At 36.2% G+C, this 20,341-nt stretch overlaps 1 protein-coding gene across 1 annotated transcript in view; it reads right to left on the reverse strand.

Moving 5' to 3' along the window:
• LOC150105832 (sorbitol dehydrogenase-like) overlaps positions 1-20,341 on the reverse strand; it is an 84,644-nt gene that overhangs the window by 52,365 nt on the left and 11,938 nt on the right. The window contains exons 3-4 of the mRNA XM_090394371.1: positions 19,206-19,370; positions 13,379-13,538 (exon numbers count right to left, since the gene is read on the reverse strand). Of these exons, the coding sequence (XP_090250497.1) occupies positions 13,379-13,538; positions 19,206-19,370 (325 nt within the window). The remainder of the gene's footprint in view (positions 1-13,378; positions 13,539-19,205; positions 19,371-20,341) is intronic.

Consider the following 20,341-nt stretch of genomic DNA (forward strand, 5'->3'; position numbering starts at 1 on the left):
TTTGAGTAAAAATGGCATGTATGTCAGAGTATATATATTCTCTGACGGTTTGCTTTGCACATGGAAAATCTCTGTCATCTACCTTGCTTGGCCATAACAAGCAAGATGAGTGTAAGGCATTTTAAGGGCTTGTCAACCAAAAGGTATTCAACCTTTTGATTGAGTATCTTTTGGTTGAAAAGACAGAGTGCATCTGACCAGATACAAAAATATCTAGGTATGGCTCTTACACTAATAAAAGTGTAAATAATTTAATACCTCTAGATGTCCCTTAACTATCTAACTATCTCCCATGCACTACTAATATCCTTCCCTTGCAGGGTTTTATGCCATGGCACAGATTCAAGCATCCTCCAAGCTGGTAATAATCATGTGCCTTGTAGTTCCACATATAACCCTTCTTGACAGAATATTCCTCATGTTTTACAATCTTCCAAGTCAAGACTGCATGGTCACTTTTGCCAATCAGAAGCAATGTGGGCACCTTGGTTATGGTCAGGTCCAATGCTCTCACACACCTAGTCCCCTCCATCACATGCTACATCAAGTAATTATCTGTCAGTAGATGTATAAATTCATTTCCTTCCTGACATATAATCTTTCTTCCTTCCAGTCTGTATCTTCATAGTCGAAGTCCCACATAGTAATCACTCAACCTGCACTCGTACCAATTTGCCAATGCATGTCTTCCAGATAATCCATAGAATTTCCCAATGTTTTGACCTTCATATTAAGGTCATCATCTGGAATATATACACACAGTGTATATACAGAGACAAGCTACATTACATTTCAAACAGTATGCCAAATTTTGTGCAGCAAAATACTTTTTACCTGAAAAAAGAAGGTACAGGCATGGGCTTACAGTTATCCCCCCCCCTCCCATTTGCTAACTTTTATATGAGAGCATCTGAGCAACATGCTCTAGATTCCTTTACTTTAAAACCCAAAGTAGGGCTTAGGTATGTTGATGATGTTTTCGTTATCTGGCCCCATGACTGCCAGACTTTAGACACCTAAACTCAGGTTTTTCAATCCATTAAACAAACTGGCCAGAAGTTTTGTTTAGTGGATTGAAATTCACTTCATTTACAGACCTACCTATATTATATGCTGCTCCCTTAAAGTTTTTATAGCCTGAGTGGTCAATCTCCTCTCATAGTGACTGTCTTCACCATGCTTGTCACTTTTATATCCTGTATCCTATATTCCACATACATCTGATCAATATCTTATCAGACTCCATAACAATTTTTCCCACAGTATGTGAGAAAAATTGTCATGTTATGAAAAATATGATTTTTCTCACACTACTAGCATATTTTTACTGTTCATTCATTTCACTCATATTCAATATGAGTGAAATGAATGGCTTAATGGATTGTATACAGCACTCATAAAGGATTAAAACAGAATTTAATTCTTCCTATATTTCGTCTCAGCCAATGAGACATCTTCAGGGATTACAAAAAAACTAATGTAACATAAATACAAATAACAAACAATACTAAGCCCAACCACATGGGTGACACTAAAGTCCTATCTAGGTGGAGCGCCCTCTACGGGCAGTTGTAGGTGGCCTGGAATGTAAAGCGGGACATTTGGTGATAAGCATTTCCCAAATCTTAGGAAGCTTAATGCAACCATATTTGTTAAGATTTGGTTGATTCCTGAGAGCTGCTGCTGATTCTAAGAATAGTCTCTCTCTTTTGAATTTGCTGTGGTTGGTGGAGCATGGTGGTTTTTTCCCATGAGATCCTGTGGGTTGTATCTAAGACATGGTCAGCCAGGCCTGACTGACCATAGTCGTGGTTGCAGATGTATGACTTATGTTCCTCCAGGTGGATAGTAGCTGATCTTTGGACAGACAGGCAGATCAGCTACTATCCACCTGTTATGAAAAATATGATTTTTCTCACACTACTAGCATATTTTTACTGTTCATTCATTTCACTCATATTTACAGGAACAGGTTACTTTACAGACTCCAGGCACTGAGAGAGGAGGTAGCTGATCTTCTAGTCTCTGGAATGTGGAGTATGAGGACAGATTGCCTGGTTTTCCCTTTCAGTCGTTTCCGATCGTAGATGACTATGTAGTCATCTACGATCCAGGAATATTTCACCAGGAATACACTGTGGGCGTATTCCTGGTGAAATTTTTACAGGATAGTTCACCATTGCTTTCCCCCAACCCCCCAATTTTATCTGGGCTCAGGACAAGCATATAGTTGGTCCTGAGCCTGGATAAAATTGTGGACACAATCCATGTCACTCACTGGAACTGAATCCAAATCTTCCCAACCACAGGGCTTCGTCTATACTGACTGAGCTACGGAGGTTCAGGACAGATTGAGAGAATGCAAACTGCAGATCCTAGTGGACAGAAGGAAGTGTGTGTGTGTGGGGGGGGGGGAAACATGATCGAGACATATAAGTTGGTAAGGAAACATCCCAGGTTAATATGGATGAGATTTTTCATAGAATGTCTGGAGAGAAGGAGAATAAGAGGCTATCCCTGAAAGCCATATATGGAGGTGGGGGGGGGGGGGTAGATTTTTACATCAAGAGTGATGGGTGATTGGAATGCATTGCCTGAAAGTGTGGTGAGTGCAGAGACAGTGAATGCATTTAAGTCAAGGTGTGATGAAAAGTTACATGTGACAGAGGGACATCCCACAATCTCGACACCATGGAGGTCTGATGATGATAATAATAATATATCCCCCTCTTGACAGGAACAATGTATCTCATGATTGCAATCACTAACTGGTAGCAGTCTCAATACCTCATTCACAACCTGTGAGGATATCCAATTCTGAACTTTATGTTGCTGCCATCACATGCTACCTTAGATACTCGTCCCTCAGAAATTCTCTCATACCAATCCCCATTGGTCTTGAGTCCAGATGACATGGAGCCTGGCACATTTCAAACATTTTCTCCTGTGAGATGGGGAAAGAGGCACTCAGACTACCAGCTGCTTAACATACAGGCCAACTTCATGAAACCTGCACACAGTGCAAGCAGATACCAGTGTTTCAGCTACTAGCTGACACAAGGTTAGATCATTGCTGATTTGGGTTATCATTCCTGTTTCAGCAAGATAACTGGAGATATCAGTCATCTACTGCATCCACTGCCTATGGCCTTCACTCTATTTCCAGAATGCTGTTTGCGATTGTTGGCTCTGAGTACCAAGGAACAGCTCACATGCAACCATCTGGTTACATCCACCTGACTTTGGCCAACCTCTGGTCTGATAATGGCTCACCACCTGAATTTATTAGTTAAATGATGTCTTGCAGTCATATCCAAAAAAATTTGCTATTACAAATGTCTTGTTCTCACTCTAGACAAAAAATGGAAAAGTACACCAAAATGCCTGCTTTTATACTGTGGCTGATTTGCATATACTGCTGACAGTGCCACTCATTTATATTCAATAACTCAGCATCACTTTTTTACATAATGTACTTTTCATGTCCCCCCCCCAAGTTATTGCAATTTTTGTCTTTGTTCCCTAATTTATGGAAACCAGTATACATTTCCTGATCTATAACAACATGCTATCAGATGTACTATTCTATTTATTTCAATCTCATACCAAACAGTCTCAAAGTCTTCATGGTGCTATTTTCTACCTCTACTCTCTCAGCAGGAACAATTCCTCTGTACATATTAACTGTACTTCGCTGCTGCTCTTTTCTGGTCTTCCAAAAGATTCTATACCTCAATTTTTATTCCTGCCTATATATCATTCTCATTTAACTTTACTTATGTCAATTATCACTGATACTAACACAATACCACCCAAATCCAACTCTCTTAAGTCTGCTACTCCATGCAATAACATATAAACATAATAATTCCACTCTCTTTGAAACCATACCACCAACACTCATCTCTTCTCCCTCTGGTTGTTATGTTATCTCTCTCTTCCCCCCCCCCCCCCCACTTTGACTTCTCTCATTTCTCTGTTCTTGCTCTCATTGACTTCTTTACTCTTATGCATTCTATTACTTTGCCCTACCATAATTATGCACTCATCCATGTATCCACCTTTCACAACCTGCTTTTCAGGGTTTTTCAATTTCTCTTTCATCCTTAGTCCCATTCACTTTATCTTGACTCTATGCACCCTCTTTTTCATCATACAGCAGTCAGTGCAAATGTCTAACATCAAACCCATTCAAATGCACCCCTTCATATTCACTCCATATGTGCATAAACTACACACCTTTACTTCACACAGCTCAGCCATCATACTATTTATCTTCTCTGTTTTCCTATCAACAATATTGTCATACCTGGACAATGTGTAAACTATTTTTCCAATTAACTACACTATTATCCTTCACCTCTCAAGTTAACTTCTTCAAATCCATTTCAACCTTAATTTTTTCACCTTTACAACCACCAATAATTGATACCAGTTCATTTCTTCCATGCAAGGCTCAGTTATTTGTTATGTGCCATCTGAAAAAACATGGTTTATGCACTCTGTTATTCAACATACCCATAACGATTGCATCCTCATTATGGGTATGTAAATCTATGCAGCCATCCTTTGATACTTTCTTTATTTGGATAACATGTTTCCTCGTATCCATATGTGCAATTTCATAGCATAAAAATGTATTATAACTGATATAACCACAAGAAAGAACATATCTTAAACTTTTTAATCTCCATGTTTCATCAAATTGTAATAATTTGTTCTTTTTCTTTTAGGATACATAAGAAGTTTTGAAGTCAGAGGTTTTGAAGAAATTCAAAGCCATAGGGGTGCAGGCAGTCATCAAGTTTTTCATACAGCAAGAAAAGTCTGCAACTGACATCCACCAAACTTTGTGTGAGAGGGGACTTTAGGGGACTGTGTCCCAGCATATCCAACAGTTGCCAGATGGATGGCCAAGTTTAAAATTGGACATCCAGAGACAACAAATGCCCAAAGATCAGTAAGATCTTCCACATCAATCACACCTGAAAATATCAATGCAGTGCATGCCATGATCCTTGATGATAGAATACCAGCCAAAAACATTGCAAAGCCTCTGGGGATATCCAGGAAATGAGTTGGAGTCATTATACACCAATATCTGGACATGTAGAAGCTCTCAGCAAAGTAGGTCCCAAAATGTTTGAATGCCGACCAAAAGAGTCATCTCAAGGGATTTGGGGTCATTTTGAGAAATCAAGTCCAAATATTTTTGACTCTTATTTTCCCACGGCATTTTTTCTTCAAAAAATGCCATGGGGGAACTGAGCAGAGGCATGTTGCTTTTGCAGAACAATGCACCTGCTCACACTGCTCATGAAACTCGACAGACAATACACTTCTTTGGCTTTCAATGTCAGCCTCACCTGACCTAGTCCCCATCTGACTATTTCCTTTCCCAAATTTAAAGAAACACTTCAAAGGAATCATATTTACAATAAATGATGAAGTCATATCTGCAGCTGAGGACTAGTTTGTGCAACAAGACTTTTTTTCTCAGATGAATGTAAATGATGCAGCAGCATTGTTACAAGTGTATAACTTTGTAAGCAATATGTAGAATAATGAGTGCACTACTATAGAGAAAATATTAATAATAATGTTTAAACTCTATTTCTTGGCACTATTCAAAACACTAGATCAAAATACCTTTGATTTATCTGACAGAGGTAGGTAATATTATTGATAATAATAACGTAAATGTGCTAAGGGTCAAAGCTGTATAACTGGAAGTGGACCTCCATGTAGCCTTTAAAGAAATGCGGAGAACCAACCAGGGCTTCTGACCTAATGTCCAATTCTCACCTTCTCGTGGTGCACCTGTTGGGTATCTACCTAAATACTGAACGAACGAGAATGGGCTGGCAATTTGGGATTTAGCTGACAATTGTATTCTTATTCGTTTAAGCCACAATATAATATGATGGTAAAGCATGACAGAACTTCATGTCAACTGGGTGTCGACCAGTTAAACAAGGCCTCTGTTGTTTTTGCCAGGGAATCAGAGCGAACAGTGAAAAGTCAGCTACTGGAACAAATCCAAAACACACCCCAACTCAACATCAGTGTTCAAGATTGGTACTATCAACATAAGAGGCTTGAATGGCAAAGAAATGGAGCTAGCTGAGGAATTAGATAAGTACCAGATCGACATAATAGGGGTGACCGAAACAAAAAAGACAAAAACTGGTGAGACCTTTCTAAGCAATAAATACAAAATGTTATATTCAACCAATGATAATTAAGGAAAAGAAGGAGTAGCTATAGTATTCAACACTAAATACAACGCTAATCTTCTTGAATGGCAAGCAATATCAAGTAGAATGATGTGGGTAAATATCAAAATGGGGAACTCTACAATGAGACTTATTTGTGCCTATTGTCCCACAGAAGGTACTGTTAGAAGTGAAGGAATTTTTTGAGGCTGTAGAGAAAACAACTGACACGATGAAAAGTTGGTCCTTGTTGTGGATCTAAATAGCAGAGTAGGAAATGATTGTGAGACATACAAAAATATTTTGGGAAAATTTGGAGAAAAGAGCAAAGCTAATAATAATGACAAATACCTGTTTTCTAGTCAGGAGATGGACTGGTTATTACTGACACAATGTTGACATAGACTCATTGTTATGTTGACAGTAATGTTTTCTCCTTGGACACCATTCAGTCTTGAGCAGCATAAAACTGAATTTCATATTGAATATAAGAACATGTAAGAAAGTTTTAAAGTGAATAAAAGTTGAGCAGCTCTCAGATGTGAACCGTAAACTAAAATACAGAAACACTATTCAAGAAAAAATGAAAGAGTTTGAGAACAGGAAATAAACCATGGAGGTTCAGTGGCAAATCCCCTGAAGAAAACACTGATTGATTCCACCAGAAAGGCATGTGGTGAGGTTGTCAGCAAGGATAGAAAAATTAGAACTCCATGGTGAACACAGAAATTTAAAGAGGCAGTGAAGGAAAAGAAGAAAGCACATCAAAAGTTCCTGGCAAATATATCAGCTTGTGCTCTTAGAGAATACAGACACAAATGTGTGTAACACTGTGTAAAACTAGCTAAACAAAAATCATGGGAAGACCTTGGAAGAACATAGAAAATAACAAGAAGGTGGCAAGATATTCTGGAGGTTGTTGAAAAAGCTCAGAAATGGAGGAAAAGGTGCTGTAAAAGGAATTAGAGATGAGAAAGGTGACATGAAACTGCAGAAAAATATATCCTTCATGTATGAATTACTTCAAAAAATTGCTAAATGAAACAGTCAGTAACAGCACAGTGGCAAAAAACACTCAACAGGCATGCAATCAGGAATAATATCCATACCTCAAGTAGAAAAAGACATTAAAAACCTGAAATGTGGAAAGGCAGCTGGAGGAGATTCGACCAGAGATGCTCAAGTATGGAGGTATAAAAGTCTTACAGTGGCTGCACTGCATAGTTCAGAAGGCCTGTAACAAGGGATGAATTCCAGATGAGTGGAGCAGAGCTCTCATAGTACCCATATACAGGGTGTTCGGGATAAATTTGACATATTTATAATTAATTATATTTTTCCGTAAGTTACATGTATTAACACACACTTCTCTTCATTTAAAAGTTTGGACCCTTCTTCATTCACATACAAGATGTCAGAAAGGATGGATAGCTGGAACCCACCTGAATCATGGAAGAGAATAACTTGTATCATGATGATTCGTGCCCGCCATCAAAATAAGGATATTACGACTGCTGCCCAATGCTCCCTGAATACAGTAAAAACAATCAGGCATGAACTAGAGACTTGCAATGGTGACTACGAGGATGTAGCAAGAAGAAAGATCCCTAGCAGATGATCTGATTGCGTTCGTACAGCAGAATTCCTCCAAATCTGCAGGAACAGGTGTTGAAGAACCCTGGCATTGGAATTCGGGCTTTGTTCGTGGAGTTGCTAACTGTAGTCAAGCCCTGGATAACAAGGGTAGGCAATGGTAGGCCGTATGTATGGCAGCAGGATTCGGCCCCTTGCCACACCTCTGGGAAAAGTCAAAAATGGTTGTCTGAAAATTTCTACGACTTCACCAGTCCAAATGTTTGGCCTCCAAACTCCCCAGACCTTAACCCCATGGATTATTTTGTATGGGGCGCAGTTGAAAAAGACACCAATCGCACTTCCAGTAATACAAAAGCCCAGTTAATGGATAAAATTAAAACAGTTTTTGCGGCCCTTCCCAGGGAGACTGTAGCATCAGCTTGTTCGAGGTTCCGAAGCAGAATTGAAGCTGTGATCGATGCTAATGGTGGTTATTTTGAGTAAATCTTGTTGATAGTATTGTAATTAACTCTGCCTGTAATGTTTTTTTGTCAATTCATTAAATTTAATAGATACAAAGAAGATTTTCTTTTTCCTTACGAAACTGTCAAATTTATCCCGAACACCCTGTATATACAAAAGGAAAATAAAACTGATTGTGAGAATCAGAGAGGTATTTCTCTACTGAGTGGTCCAGGTAAAAGTTATGCAAGTATACTTGAGAAAAGGTTGAGAAGGATTGTGGAAGGAAAGCTTTGTGAAAAACAAGCTGGATTCAGGCCAAATAGAGGCTGTCAGGATCACATTTTCACTTTACAACAAATAGTTGGAATATAACAAAGATCTATATTTAAGTTTTGTAAATCTGGAAAAGGCATATGACAAGGTGCCAAGAGAAAAGCTATTCAAAAATGATACAGTTATATGGTCTCTTATATGGGGAATTACATCAAGCAATACTTAGTCTTTATTTGAGTTGTAAGTCAGCAGTTAGAATTGAAGGAAGTACAGGAAGATGGTTTAATGTTGAATCTGGTGTCAGACAAGGATGTACATTATCCCCTCTGTTATTCATTATCTATATGGATCACATTATGAAGGAAAACAGCATTAAACCTGATATCAAAATTAGAGATGTTAATCTCAGCTCTTTACTTTATGCAGATGATGTTATACTTCTAAATAAATCTGCTGCAAGATTCCCTGACTAAATTGAATAATTGTTGTAATAGATATGGTATGAAGATCAGCAATAACAAGACAAAGACAATGAAAGTAAGCAGAAGCATTGAAAATATCAACTGAATGGAGAACCTATAGAAAAAGTAAAACATTTCAGCTATTTAAGCATGATTTTTAGTGAAGATAGTATATCAAATATGGAAATAGACAACAGAATTAACAAAGCTGGTATGGTAGGAAGTCAACTGAATAAATTTATATGAAATAAGAGAGAAATTAGTCAAAACACTAAATTAGCTGTATATAAGACAGTGTTCAAGCCAATTTTTTTAACTTATCGATCTGAGAGCTGGGTTAGAAATGAAACACTTGAGCAAAGTCTAAAGACTGCAGATACGAGAGTCCTGAGAAAGATTGGGGCATGAACAGATGGCATCAATGGCAATATCATATTAAAAATGAGGATATTAAGAAAGACATTGTTAGCATCCAGGAATGTGTTAGTAGAGCTAATCTCAGGTGGTATGGTCACTTAAACAGAAGGGGAGAGGAAAGATTAGCAAAACATGTGTTCTTTGACAGGTTGGCAGAAAAAAGACCCAGAGGAAGACCAAGATATAGGCAGATTGATACAGTAAAATGTTCTTTAGAAGACAGAAATATAAGATCTGATAATGTTGGAGTCTGGACAAGTAACAGATTTATTTGGAGAAAAATTGTAGATAGGAAGTTCGTGGTGATGTAAGTTTTTTATCCATATCTATTTATAACATATCATATCCTGTACACCCTTTGAGGGTATGTCAGGAATTTGATGATGTGTTGTCTTCACTAGTGAGAGCAAGAAATTACTAGAAACTAATACTAATGTCTATAGCCTGTATAAATTTGTGTAACGTATATCTTTAAGGTTGCAGTAATAACAACATATTTATAACAGTCCATATTTTTAACATAATATTACAGCTCTCTCTTTCTTCACTCCAATCAACAGGCCATTACTCCAAAGACATTTTGGCGTATGTTTATGACCTCATTAAACAGTGCCGAGACTTGTTGTTGTTGTTGTTATGTTCCATCGAGTTGTTTTTAACTCCTGGTGATTCTATGAACATACATCTCCATTCAGATCTGTCCCTGACCTTTATCTTTCAGAATTTCCAAGCACATTCCATTTGCTTCTTTAACTCCATCCACCCATCTAATTCTTGGTCTTCCTCTTCTCCTGCTTCCATCAACTTTAGCAAGCATCATCATCTTCTCCAGATTGTTATTTGCTCGCATAATATGTCCGAAGTATGACAATTTTTGCTCGATGATCTTAGCTTCAAGGGAGCAATCTGGCTTTATTTTGTCTATCACTGATTTATTGGTTTACTTTGCAGTCTATGGTATTCTTAGTATGCAAGCATCTCCAAACCCATCTATCTTCCTTCTTTCACTCTTTCACAGGGTTCAACTTCAAATCCATACAGTACCAAGGAATACCATTGCTTTCGCGATTCTGATTTTTGTTGTGAGGCTAATATCTTTAAAATCTCATCTCATCTTTTTTATATCCTTTAAAAATCTTGCTTAAATTTGTCATTGCTTTCTTTCCGAGTAATAATCTTGTACTGAAGAAGTTAGAAGAAGATTATTACTCGGAAAGAAAGCAATGACAAATTTAAGCAAGATCTTTAAAGATATTAACCATCTTTATCAATTCGAGATCCTAGGAGCACAAAATTGTTAACTGCTCCCATTTTCTCCCCCATCTACTTCAAAAATCATTAAGTTCATATGTTGCCATAACTTTTAGAGGTTAAGTTTAAGACCATATTTAGCACTTTCTTCTTTAACTTTCATAATAAGTTCCTCCAAATCTTCTTTGCATTCTGCTAGCAAGGTGGTATCATCTGCATACCTCAAATTATTAATATTTCTTCCATCAGTTTTAATTCCAACTGAACACTCTTTCTTCCAGCCCTGCACATTCTTAAAATGTATTTGCTGTACACAGGTACAGAGATAAAATACATCCTTGTCGCACCCCTTTACTTATAGTGAAATACTCAGTTTCTCCAAGATCTGTTCAGACAGTAGCTTCTTGTTCATAATAAAGATTCCTCAGAAGGATAATGAAATGCTCAGGTACTCCCATTGTTCTTAACACATTCCACAATTTCACATGATCTACAGTCAAAAGCCTTGCTATAGTCAAGGAAACAAGGTAGACATTCTTTTGATATTCCTGTGCTCTTTCTATTATACATCTCACATTGGCGATTTGATCTCTTGTTCCTCTGCTTTTCAAAATCCTACCTGTTCATCTGGCATTTCTCTCTTCATGAATGGTTCCAGTCTTTTCTAAATGATCTTAAGTAAGACTTTATTTGCATGAGAAATTAGTGCTATAGTTCTGTAATTTTCGCATTCTCTTGCATCGCCTTTCTTCAATTCTTCTTCTTCTTCTGCAGCTTCTCCCACTTAAGTGGGGTCACTGTTTCTTATGAGTCTCCTCCACACCTTCCTGTCTTGGGCTGTCACCACATCCAAGTTCTTCATCTTCAAGTCCTCTTCTACCAGCTCCCTCCATCTCTTCTTTGGCCGCCCACGCTTCCGCCTTCCTTGCACATCCATCTGCATGACCCTTCTTCCCACCTTTCTTCAATAAAGGTATATAAACTGATTTTTTCCATTCCCTAGGCCATGTAGTTGTGATCCAAATTTGCTGACATAGAGCTGTTAAAATTTTAACTGCCTCTTCTCCCAGGGCTCTGAGCAGCTCAATAGGTATTCCATCTCCTCCTGGTGCTTTCTTACTGGATAGGTGTTGAAGTGCCCACCTCACTTCACTCTCCAGTGATAATTTCTCAGTAATTTTGGAGTCCTTTCTGTAAAGGGCTTCTGTATACTCTTTCAATCTTTCTTTTATGTCTGCAGCTTCTGTAAGATATCCTTTGTGTTTACTTTTCAATATTGTCACCTTGGAACTAAACTTCCCTGTTAGTTCTTTGATCTTTTTTTGAAAAGATCTCTTGTTTTTCCTTTCTTGTTTTGGTCTTCTATTTGTTGGTATTCCTGGTTAAAGTATTTTTCCTTGTCTTTTCTGGCTTGTCACTGAAACTCTGCATTCAAATGCGGTACGTTCTGCAAATTTCCTGTGGCCTTCATTTTCCTCCTTTCCTGAGCAGTTTTGATGGCATCTTCTGACAGCCAGTGTTGAGACTACATACTGCTTATAGAAACCCTACTCTAGAGACTCTGTATTTGCTAGAGGAGGTATGCAGGTTTCCTAACCCTTAGCCCACTGACATATGAAAAGTTTATGATAAGATATGAAAGGTTTATATGAAAGTTTAAAGGTTTGGGATTATCATAAAAAAACAAATTTCTCAATCTGATCTTCACTTAAAAATGTGAACCTTAACATTTTCATCAAATGAAATCTGTCATCTCTATGACTAGATTTCTCTATTGTTCCAATATTTTGCAACTAAGTGTATTAGTCATCCAAACAGATAAATCATATGAAGAAGCATGACTTATCCACTAGAATAAATAATAATCATTTATGCTAAAAATAAAAAAAAAAAGGTAGAAATACATTGAACAAATGAAGGAAGCAATCCTTATGATGTGTGTGAAAGAAGAACAACAAAATCCTTCAAAAATAGCTTTATTAATTAATCTTAATATTTATCTATCTCTGGAAGAAATCAATGTGTGCAGTAAGGAAAGTGGAACTGCTGCTTCAGCATAGGAAAATGATGCTAAAGAAGTAAAATCTTCAACAACCTACTACTTATTCTAAACATGATTTGTTGATATGAAAACCATATGAGCTGTTGAGATCAAGATGGGAATCCAAGCATTATCAAAGGACTACTAAAAGAATCTCCCAGAAGATATCTTAAAAAATTTAGCAATAAAACTATTGGGCATACATAATTTTTAATTTATGTCTATAAAATATATTGTATTTCATTAAAATATATTTTTTTCCTTTGTTCTTTTATAAGAATATGGTAGTGGTCACATGAACATTGTGACATTTGTTCTTACCCAAGTCCAAATTCCAAGTAGAATGCAAAGAACCTTTTATAAGGGTTTTCAACCAAAGCCAATCTCATGAAATGGCAGTATTTTTCTTCCAATATATTATGGCTGTTTATTATGTTTTCCAAATGGAAAACATAATAAACAGCCATAATATATTGGATTCACAGTCATGATTGCTTTAGCTGCAATTCCAACATATCAGACTCATCAACATCCCAGATAATTGTGGATACACTACTTTCAAAATATAAAGGATTTCAAAATCGAAAACAGGACAAATCCTGTTTAATGACAACAGTCTTTTTCAGCATTTTTCATATAATAATGAATGGAAAATAGCTCATCACCTAATAAGAACTTACTTGAAACAGAAATCAGCAGGATGAATAAAATATCTGGTTAATGTTCCATCAACAGGAGGAGTTGCACAAAATTTCATATCAGGACAAAGATTATAGTGGCCACGTTTGCAGAATTCACAAACACGGCAAGGAACTCCAGGCTCTATAGCAACTCTATCACCTGAGGAGGGAGATAATAATAATTTAGTCATTATAACAGATAAGATTGCAGACAATATTTGCATCACTAAAATTCAAGAAAAAATTATATGATTTGGACATGCTATTAATGTGCAGAATTAAATTTATGCATGTAAATAGTCTTAACTGCTAGATAGATATTTTAACAGATCTCAATTCGATACAGAAAAGCATAATCAATTAAAATGCTACTTTCTGACAGTGTAGCTGCATTTCATGATTCACATACATTAGTGCTAACCTTGATATAAATCAACTGCTGAAGTTATAAACATTTCATTAATGAGCTACAACTATAGAAGATCTGAATATCACTCATATCATTAGACAGATCATTATTATTCATGAAAGGTCCCTCTATCTCTCTCTCACACACACACACACAGTTCATAATACTGTGCATTAAATACATTCACACTTTCTGCAGGACACCACACTCTCAAGCAATGCATTCCAATCATTCAATACTCTCTATGAGGGGGAAAAAACTTTCTATACCCTCCTTATATGGCTTCCAGGAACAACCTTCTGCTCTTACCCTCATTCCATGAAACACCTCTTCAATGGTAATCTAATAAGAACCCCTTATCAACTTATAAGTCTATCATATCCTCCCCCCCTCCTATCCTAACTACATCTTATCAACCTTTCTTCATATTCAATATTCCAAAGACCAGAAACCACATTAGCCAATTATCTCTGAACCCTTTCCAGTCCAGTATCTCTTCATCCTTTTGAAAACCAAGTGACCAAATCTCTGCACAGTAGTCTATATGTGACCTAATTAAGGCTTTATACAATGGAACCATAATCTTCTTACTCCTATAGGTCAGAATCCTCCACATCATTGTCAGAATTCATTGTGCTATCCTCACAATTTTAGCAATGTGCCCTCATCAACCCTAGATGTCTTATTTCCTCCACCTCCTACCATATATCCCTACCAATTGTATACTCTACACCCCATCTTTATTTTCCATTTCATCATAATCAGGCCCAACCTCCATAGATCTACAGACTCAACATGAGAAGTTATCACTATGAAATCATTCTCATTAAAATAACCTGAAAAACTGATTTACTGCTTCAACACTCACACACACACACACACAGTAGATTCCATTCATTCAATTCTCACTCCCTTGCTCACATCCTTCTTATGTGAGAGCAAATGGCGCAGGAGAAAGAGAAGAAATTTAAGAATAAACTTGTAAATATGGTCTTCTGTTCCATCCATTTCCCTCCATTCTGCTAAAAATATCTTTTGCATTTATCTATACAAATCTTTTTTTTTTTATATAATTCTTAATCACATCACTTGCTCCCGCTTCCTGTACTCATACCCATTAATTTAGAGCAATATTCCCTCTAAGCTGTGCACATACACACCAGCCAAAAAGGGAGCACACATGCCTAGTAACCGCATGCAAAAAATTTATGCTTTCGGAATTCTAATTTACTATGAAAACAAATTATATGATAAATCATACTCATCACTTATTTTATTTAGTAATTTCTCCAATGTCCCAATCCAATATTACTCTAAACCATTCTAAATTAACACACTCTAATTAGTTACTTTTAGCTTTGCTGATGCTGACATCAGCAAGGCTAGAGGCATATTTGTTTAGAGTGTCTACTGCCTAGATGCTACAGTCACCTGAACTCATGGAAACAGCGATAGATTTTTGTAGCTATGCAGATTTAAGAAAATTAACTTTGTGAATGCAATTTTACACATGTATAGAGTCTGAAACTGGAAACTTGGGCACAAAACGTTTTTCATGCACAACATGGGCCAGCAAAAATTAGAGAGAACATTGATTCAGAGATATGACACTATCATAATCACTCTTCTCTAGACTTTTCCAAAATCTGAGCACAATAGTATAATGCAGCCTGAATAAGTTCTTGTATAATTGAACTATAACCTCTCTATTTCTACTGCTATGATCTATTGTACTATTATCTCAGAATGGCCATTAAATTTCAGGTACTTCTACTTTGTCCAGCATTATCCCAGATCTCATCTTCACCTATTCCAATTTCAAAATCATACACTTCGAGATATTAAACTGTCAGCTCCATTCATATGTCCACACATACAGTTCTAATCCAATCCTCCTAGAGAGCAACAACATCAGTTTTGCATTTTAGCTTATCTCAATTTTGTATCATCTGCAAACAACTGCATATTCTCACTTAAATCAGTTCCAATGTCATTATCATATAAGTTAACAATAACAGTGCCCTAAAACAGATATCATTAGCAACATTCTTTTTTTTTCTGAATATTGCTTGCCTATACAATATATATTGACAGCAATGTGCCCTCATCTTTGACTTTATAGGGCAAGTTACTCTAGATCTTATAGTGCAATGCAAACATTCTGGATAACATATATTACCTTATATTATGGAAATAATCAAAATATTCATATTTAGATTTGGATTTGATACTATACGCTGGAAGCGGATGTTGTAGAAAACTTTTCCACTCGATAGGATAATATATTAATACTGTATTGCGGGATACCCCAAGGAAGGACAACCTTGTAGCAAAGTCAACTACTCTTATTATGCAAGTAGCTATTGTGAAGGTAATTCATGTGATTTTTGTGCACTTATACTAGGGTAAAATATAAACATAAACCAGAATATCATTTCTTGTCAATTATAATGTACCATCCCACCCCCATGGAAAAACTTGTTACAACCTCAAATCCAGAAGTTACCAGTTGCCGAAAACCGTGATACTAGAAATTCAGTTATCGCCTATGATGAGAGGTCATTAACCATGACATGAAGTAGTGAATTGACTAAAGTTCCACATTAGTGAAACATAGGAGAGAGGGCTACAGAATTAAAAAATATCTATGCATGATGAAAAAATATCAAACTTTATGTCGTCATTTTATTTTATTTTTTTTTTAACCAAGCATAAGTTTCACAGCCAGCAACAGTCAAGTAACCTGACTTCTTATAAACTAAATTTAATAATAAATTTAGTTTAATCCTTTATCCAAGTGTGAGCAAACAAAGTTTGCGCCTGAAAATATCTTCAGGACTGGGGTAAGGTAGTACAATACTGGACAACTCGCAGCAAAGGTGGATCAAGCTCTCAGTATCTATTATTTCCTTGTCTCAGTATCTCCCATAATGCACAACACATCTCCTTGCGGACATGTATACTGCTATGCATTAAGAGAAGGGCCACTACCCACACCGGTTTCAACCTTTATCAAGGTCTCGTCAGTGGCAGCCAGGCCTAGAGTGGAGATACTAAGGCAGAAGCAATAGGAGATCCTTACTTATAGGAGTTGTCAAAAGATGTGCCACCCTTATTATTAAATTACTCTGGATTTAGAGACGAGACCTCAATAAAGTTCGAAACCGGTATGGGTAGTGGCCCTTCCCTTAATGCATAGCAGTATACGTGTCCGCAAGGAGATGTGCTGTGCATTATGGGAGATACTGAGACAAGGAGCTGAGAGAGCTTGATCTACCTTTGCTGCGAGTTGCCCGGTATTGTACTACCCTGCCCCAGTCCTGAAGATATTTTCAGGCACAAACTTTGTTTGCTCACACTTGGATAAAGGATTAAACTAAATTTATTATAGTCTAACCAAGTGAAAAATAAACTTTCAAATAAATTTAATAATGATAACAGAATATAGGGATAAGACTGATTGCTATCTGTCAATGCACATGTTCTCTGGCCAGTAGTAGGAGTGGGACTATTGCTTCTTCCCCACCATCTCTAAATTAGACTAGCTAAAACCCTTACAGATGTTACTCACATCCAAGATGAGGTTCAAACTAATAAATGGATGTTATTGCTACCAACTGCACTATTAAAGTGCACTCATTTTCTCTGGAAATATAAATTAATTAAAAGTAATAGACATTCCAATATTTTGACATCAAATGGCATCCTTTTCTGAGATTATGTTGCAACAAGATAGCATATATGCATTATAAAAATTCTGCAAAACAAACATCTTACTAACCTACGAGTTTAAGTAAGGTTTTGCAGTATATATATATATATATATATATATATTTTTTAAAAATTGTTAGTTTTCCCCCCCTTTTCCTAGAATTCTGTGCTATTTGAATAGCATGATGAAAATTTTAATCTTATGATAATGGATAGGAACAGTTGTAATCCACTTTATTAAACTGAAATTTTACTAACTGGGCCAAATTTTTTGGTCTTGTAGATAGAATTCTATCCTGCAACCAAGAGCCATATTGCAAGAACAGTCAGGTACTGATGAAAGGAAGAGTGGCATGTAAAAATAAAAAAAAATAATTAATTATATGAAGAGCCAAAGACTTCGATTCGGCGACATAACCTTAATTAAGTTAAGGGCTATGAAACAATATGGGATGTAATATCCCTTAACTTAATTTAAAAAAATAAGTTATTATAGCACTATAGAAGGTCTAGATCAGGCCACATCTGAACTACTATCTATAAATTTTATAATGGTTTTCAAGGGATGAAGAGATTTTTGTAACAGTTCAAAGAAAACTAAACTAAGGTAACTGTGGATACAAGGAGAATGCTAGGTTTGATACAATGATAGCCTGTGGAGTTGTGGAGGAGACTCACCACAAACAGTGACCCTACTTAAGTGTGAAAAGCTGCAGAAGAAGAAGTGTGAAACCAATGTGTGGGCTGACATCTACATAAGCAGAAATTCTTCTGCTCAGCTTTATACGAATCATGGTATATTAATTTGGTATTTAATAATATGGAAAAAAAAAAAAAAAAAAAACTAATATTTCAACATCAAGGAAAATCCCACATTGCATATTTACATAAATTGGATGTTGAGTTTCTTTACTGGAAGTTAAGAAATACTACCAACGACATCTTCGTCAATAACTATATTTAAGTTAATAGTCACTGTAACAGAAGAATTATACAGCATGCAATACAACTTATTTGTTTTCACCAGGATAATGATAACTTTTTCAACTTTATTTTTATGTTTTTATTAATAGAATTTGCATAATGTAAACAAAGTTAAGCATAGGTAGAAATAAACATGGACTGCTTTTAATTTTTTTGCTAAAAGAAAAAAATAGACTAATATCATATAATTATTCAAAGTTAGTGAATAATTGATCATTGTTTGAAGAAGGAAAAGAAAGATGGGAATAATATATAACATTTATTATATTTTGGGCAAAACTAACATTTCATAGATTACAAATATTGAAGTGGAACTGTCATAAGCAAAAAAAGTCGTAGGTTAGTTTCATTGAGATGTTTGTAGTAATTGTGCTATAGAAAATTATACATCTTTTTATACATCTACCAGGGATGGTAGATGTATAAAAAGAATATGAGTGGGAATGCGAGTTTTTTTTTTTTTTTTTTTTTTTTTTTTTGCATGGTGGCATGTCAGTTGTCCTGCAATGTCACTTCCAATGACATTGGAATAATACTTCCCACTATGTCAGAAAGAGAGAGAGAGATAATGCATTCCATTTACTTATTATTCTTCGAGAGAGAGAGAGGGAGAGAGAAAGAAAGAAATACAAAACCCACATTTATTACTATTTATATAAAATCTATTTTGTGTTAATAAACCATATTAAACAATAATAGGGAAAAAAAGTATTTGATACTAACCAGGTTTTAAAGTATCTACACCTTCTCCAACCTCCACAACAGTCCCACTTGATTCATGTCCTAAAACCATTGGTGCTTTTACAATATAATCTCCAATACGACCATTTAACCAGTAGTGCACATCAGATCCACAAATTCCTACAGTATGGATAGCTATCAAAACCTCTAAAAAATAGAAATTAAATTTTTTTATCTTTATTCCGTGTCTCAAATATCAAGTATAATAAATTATTACGGACTCAAACCTTTGGAAGAATGGAAGATTAGAAGTTCGGGAGGGGAGGGAGGGAGGGAGGGAGAGGGAGTATTCACTGATATAATTTATCTTCTTAGTAAAGATAAATTACACAATGCCTTTATATGGAGGAACATCAATTTCTTTTGTGATTGTATGCTAAAGGTTGATTATAATGGAGAGAGTGCCAAGGAGAGTGTTAAAAAATGATATCAAGATTGTGGTATACAGATTATTATTATTATTATTATGCGACACCTCCAAGAAGTCCAAAGACTCATCGAGAGAGAGAGAGGCATCTACTCGATAACTCTTCATCTCCACCACTCAATTCACCAGCTACACCAAACCACAACTATCATCATCATCTACACCAATACCATTTACTGGCCACCACTAGTATTTTCACAGACAATCAAGCATCTGTGCCCACAGTGGGATTCAAACCCACAGCCTTCTGACTAGAGAGCAGATACACTAACCACTTGGCCAACAGGCCGGCTAAACAATTCCTTTTCGGAATCCACTATTAATATATATATATATATATATATATATATATTCCTACTGTCAAGTTTACTTAAAAACTTCCTAAAACAAAATTCTCTGATCTGCGTTCTTAAACTTCCATGCTTTTTCTCTACTTATTTTCCTCATTCCTCAGATACCGAACTTGCAGACTGCAGCCACTAGCAAGCAGGAAAAACAGAGGCTGATATCATTAGGCCTAACTTCTGAAAGAGTCACATAAGATATCAGCAGATGAAAGTTTTCATATTTTGTAGAAGGTGGGAAAAGGATGAGAAAGTACCCTTAAGGTTTAGAATGACATGACATCAAGAAGGAGTTGAGAGCTAGATTTTTTTTTTCTATCACAGAGTGGTGTATGATTGGAATGGAC

This window comes from Typopeltis vanoorti, chromosome 6 (assembly GCF_054136105.1).
Source record: "Typopeltis vanoorti isolate ZY-2024b chromosome 6, IOZ_Tvanoo_1.0, whole genome shotgun sequence".
Taxonomy (NCBI): Eukaryota; Metazoa; Arthropoda; class Arachnida; order Uropygi; family Thelyphonidae; genus Typopeltis; species Typopeltis vanoorti.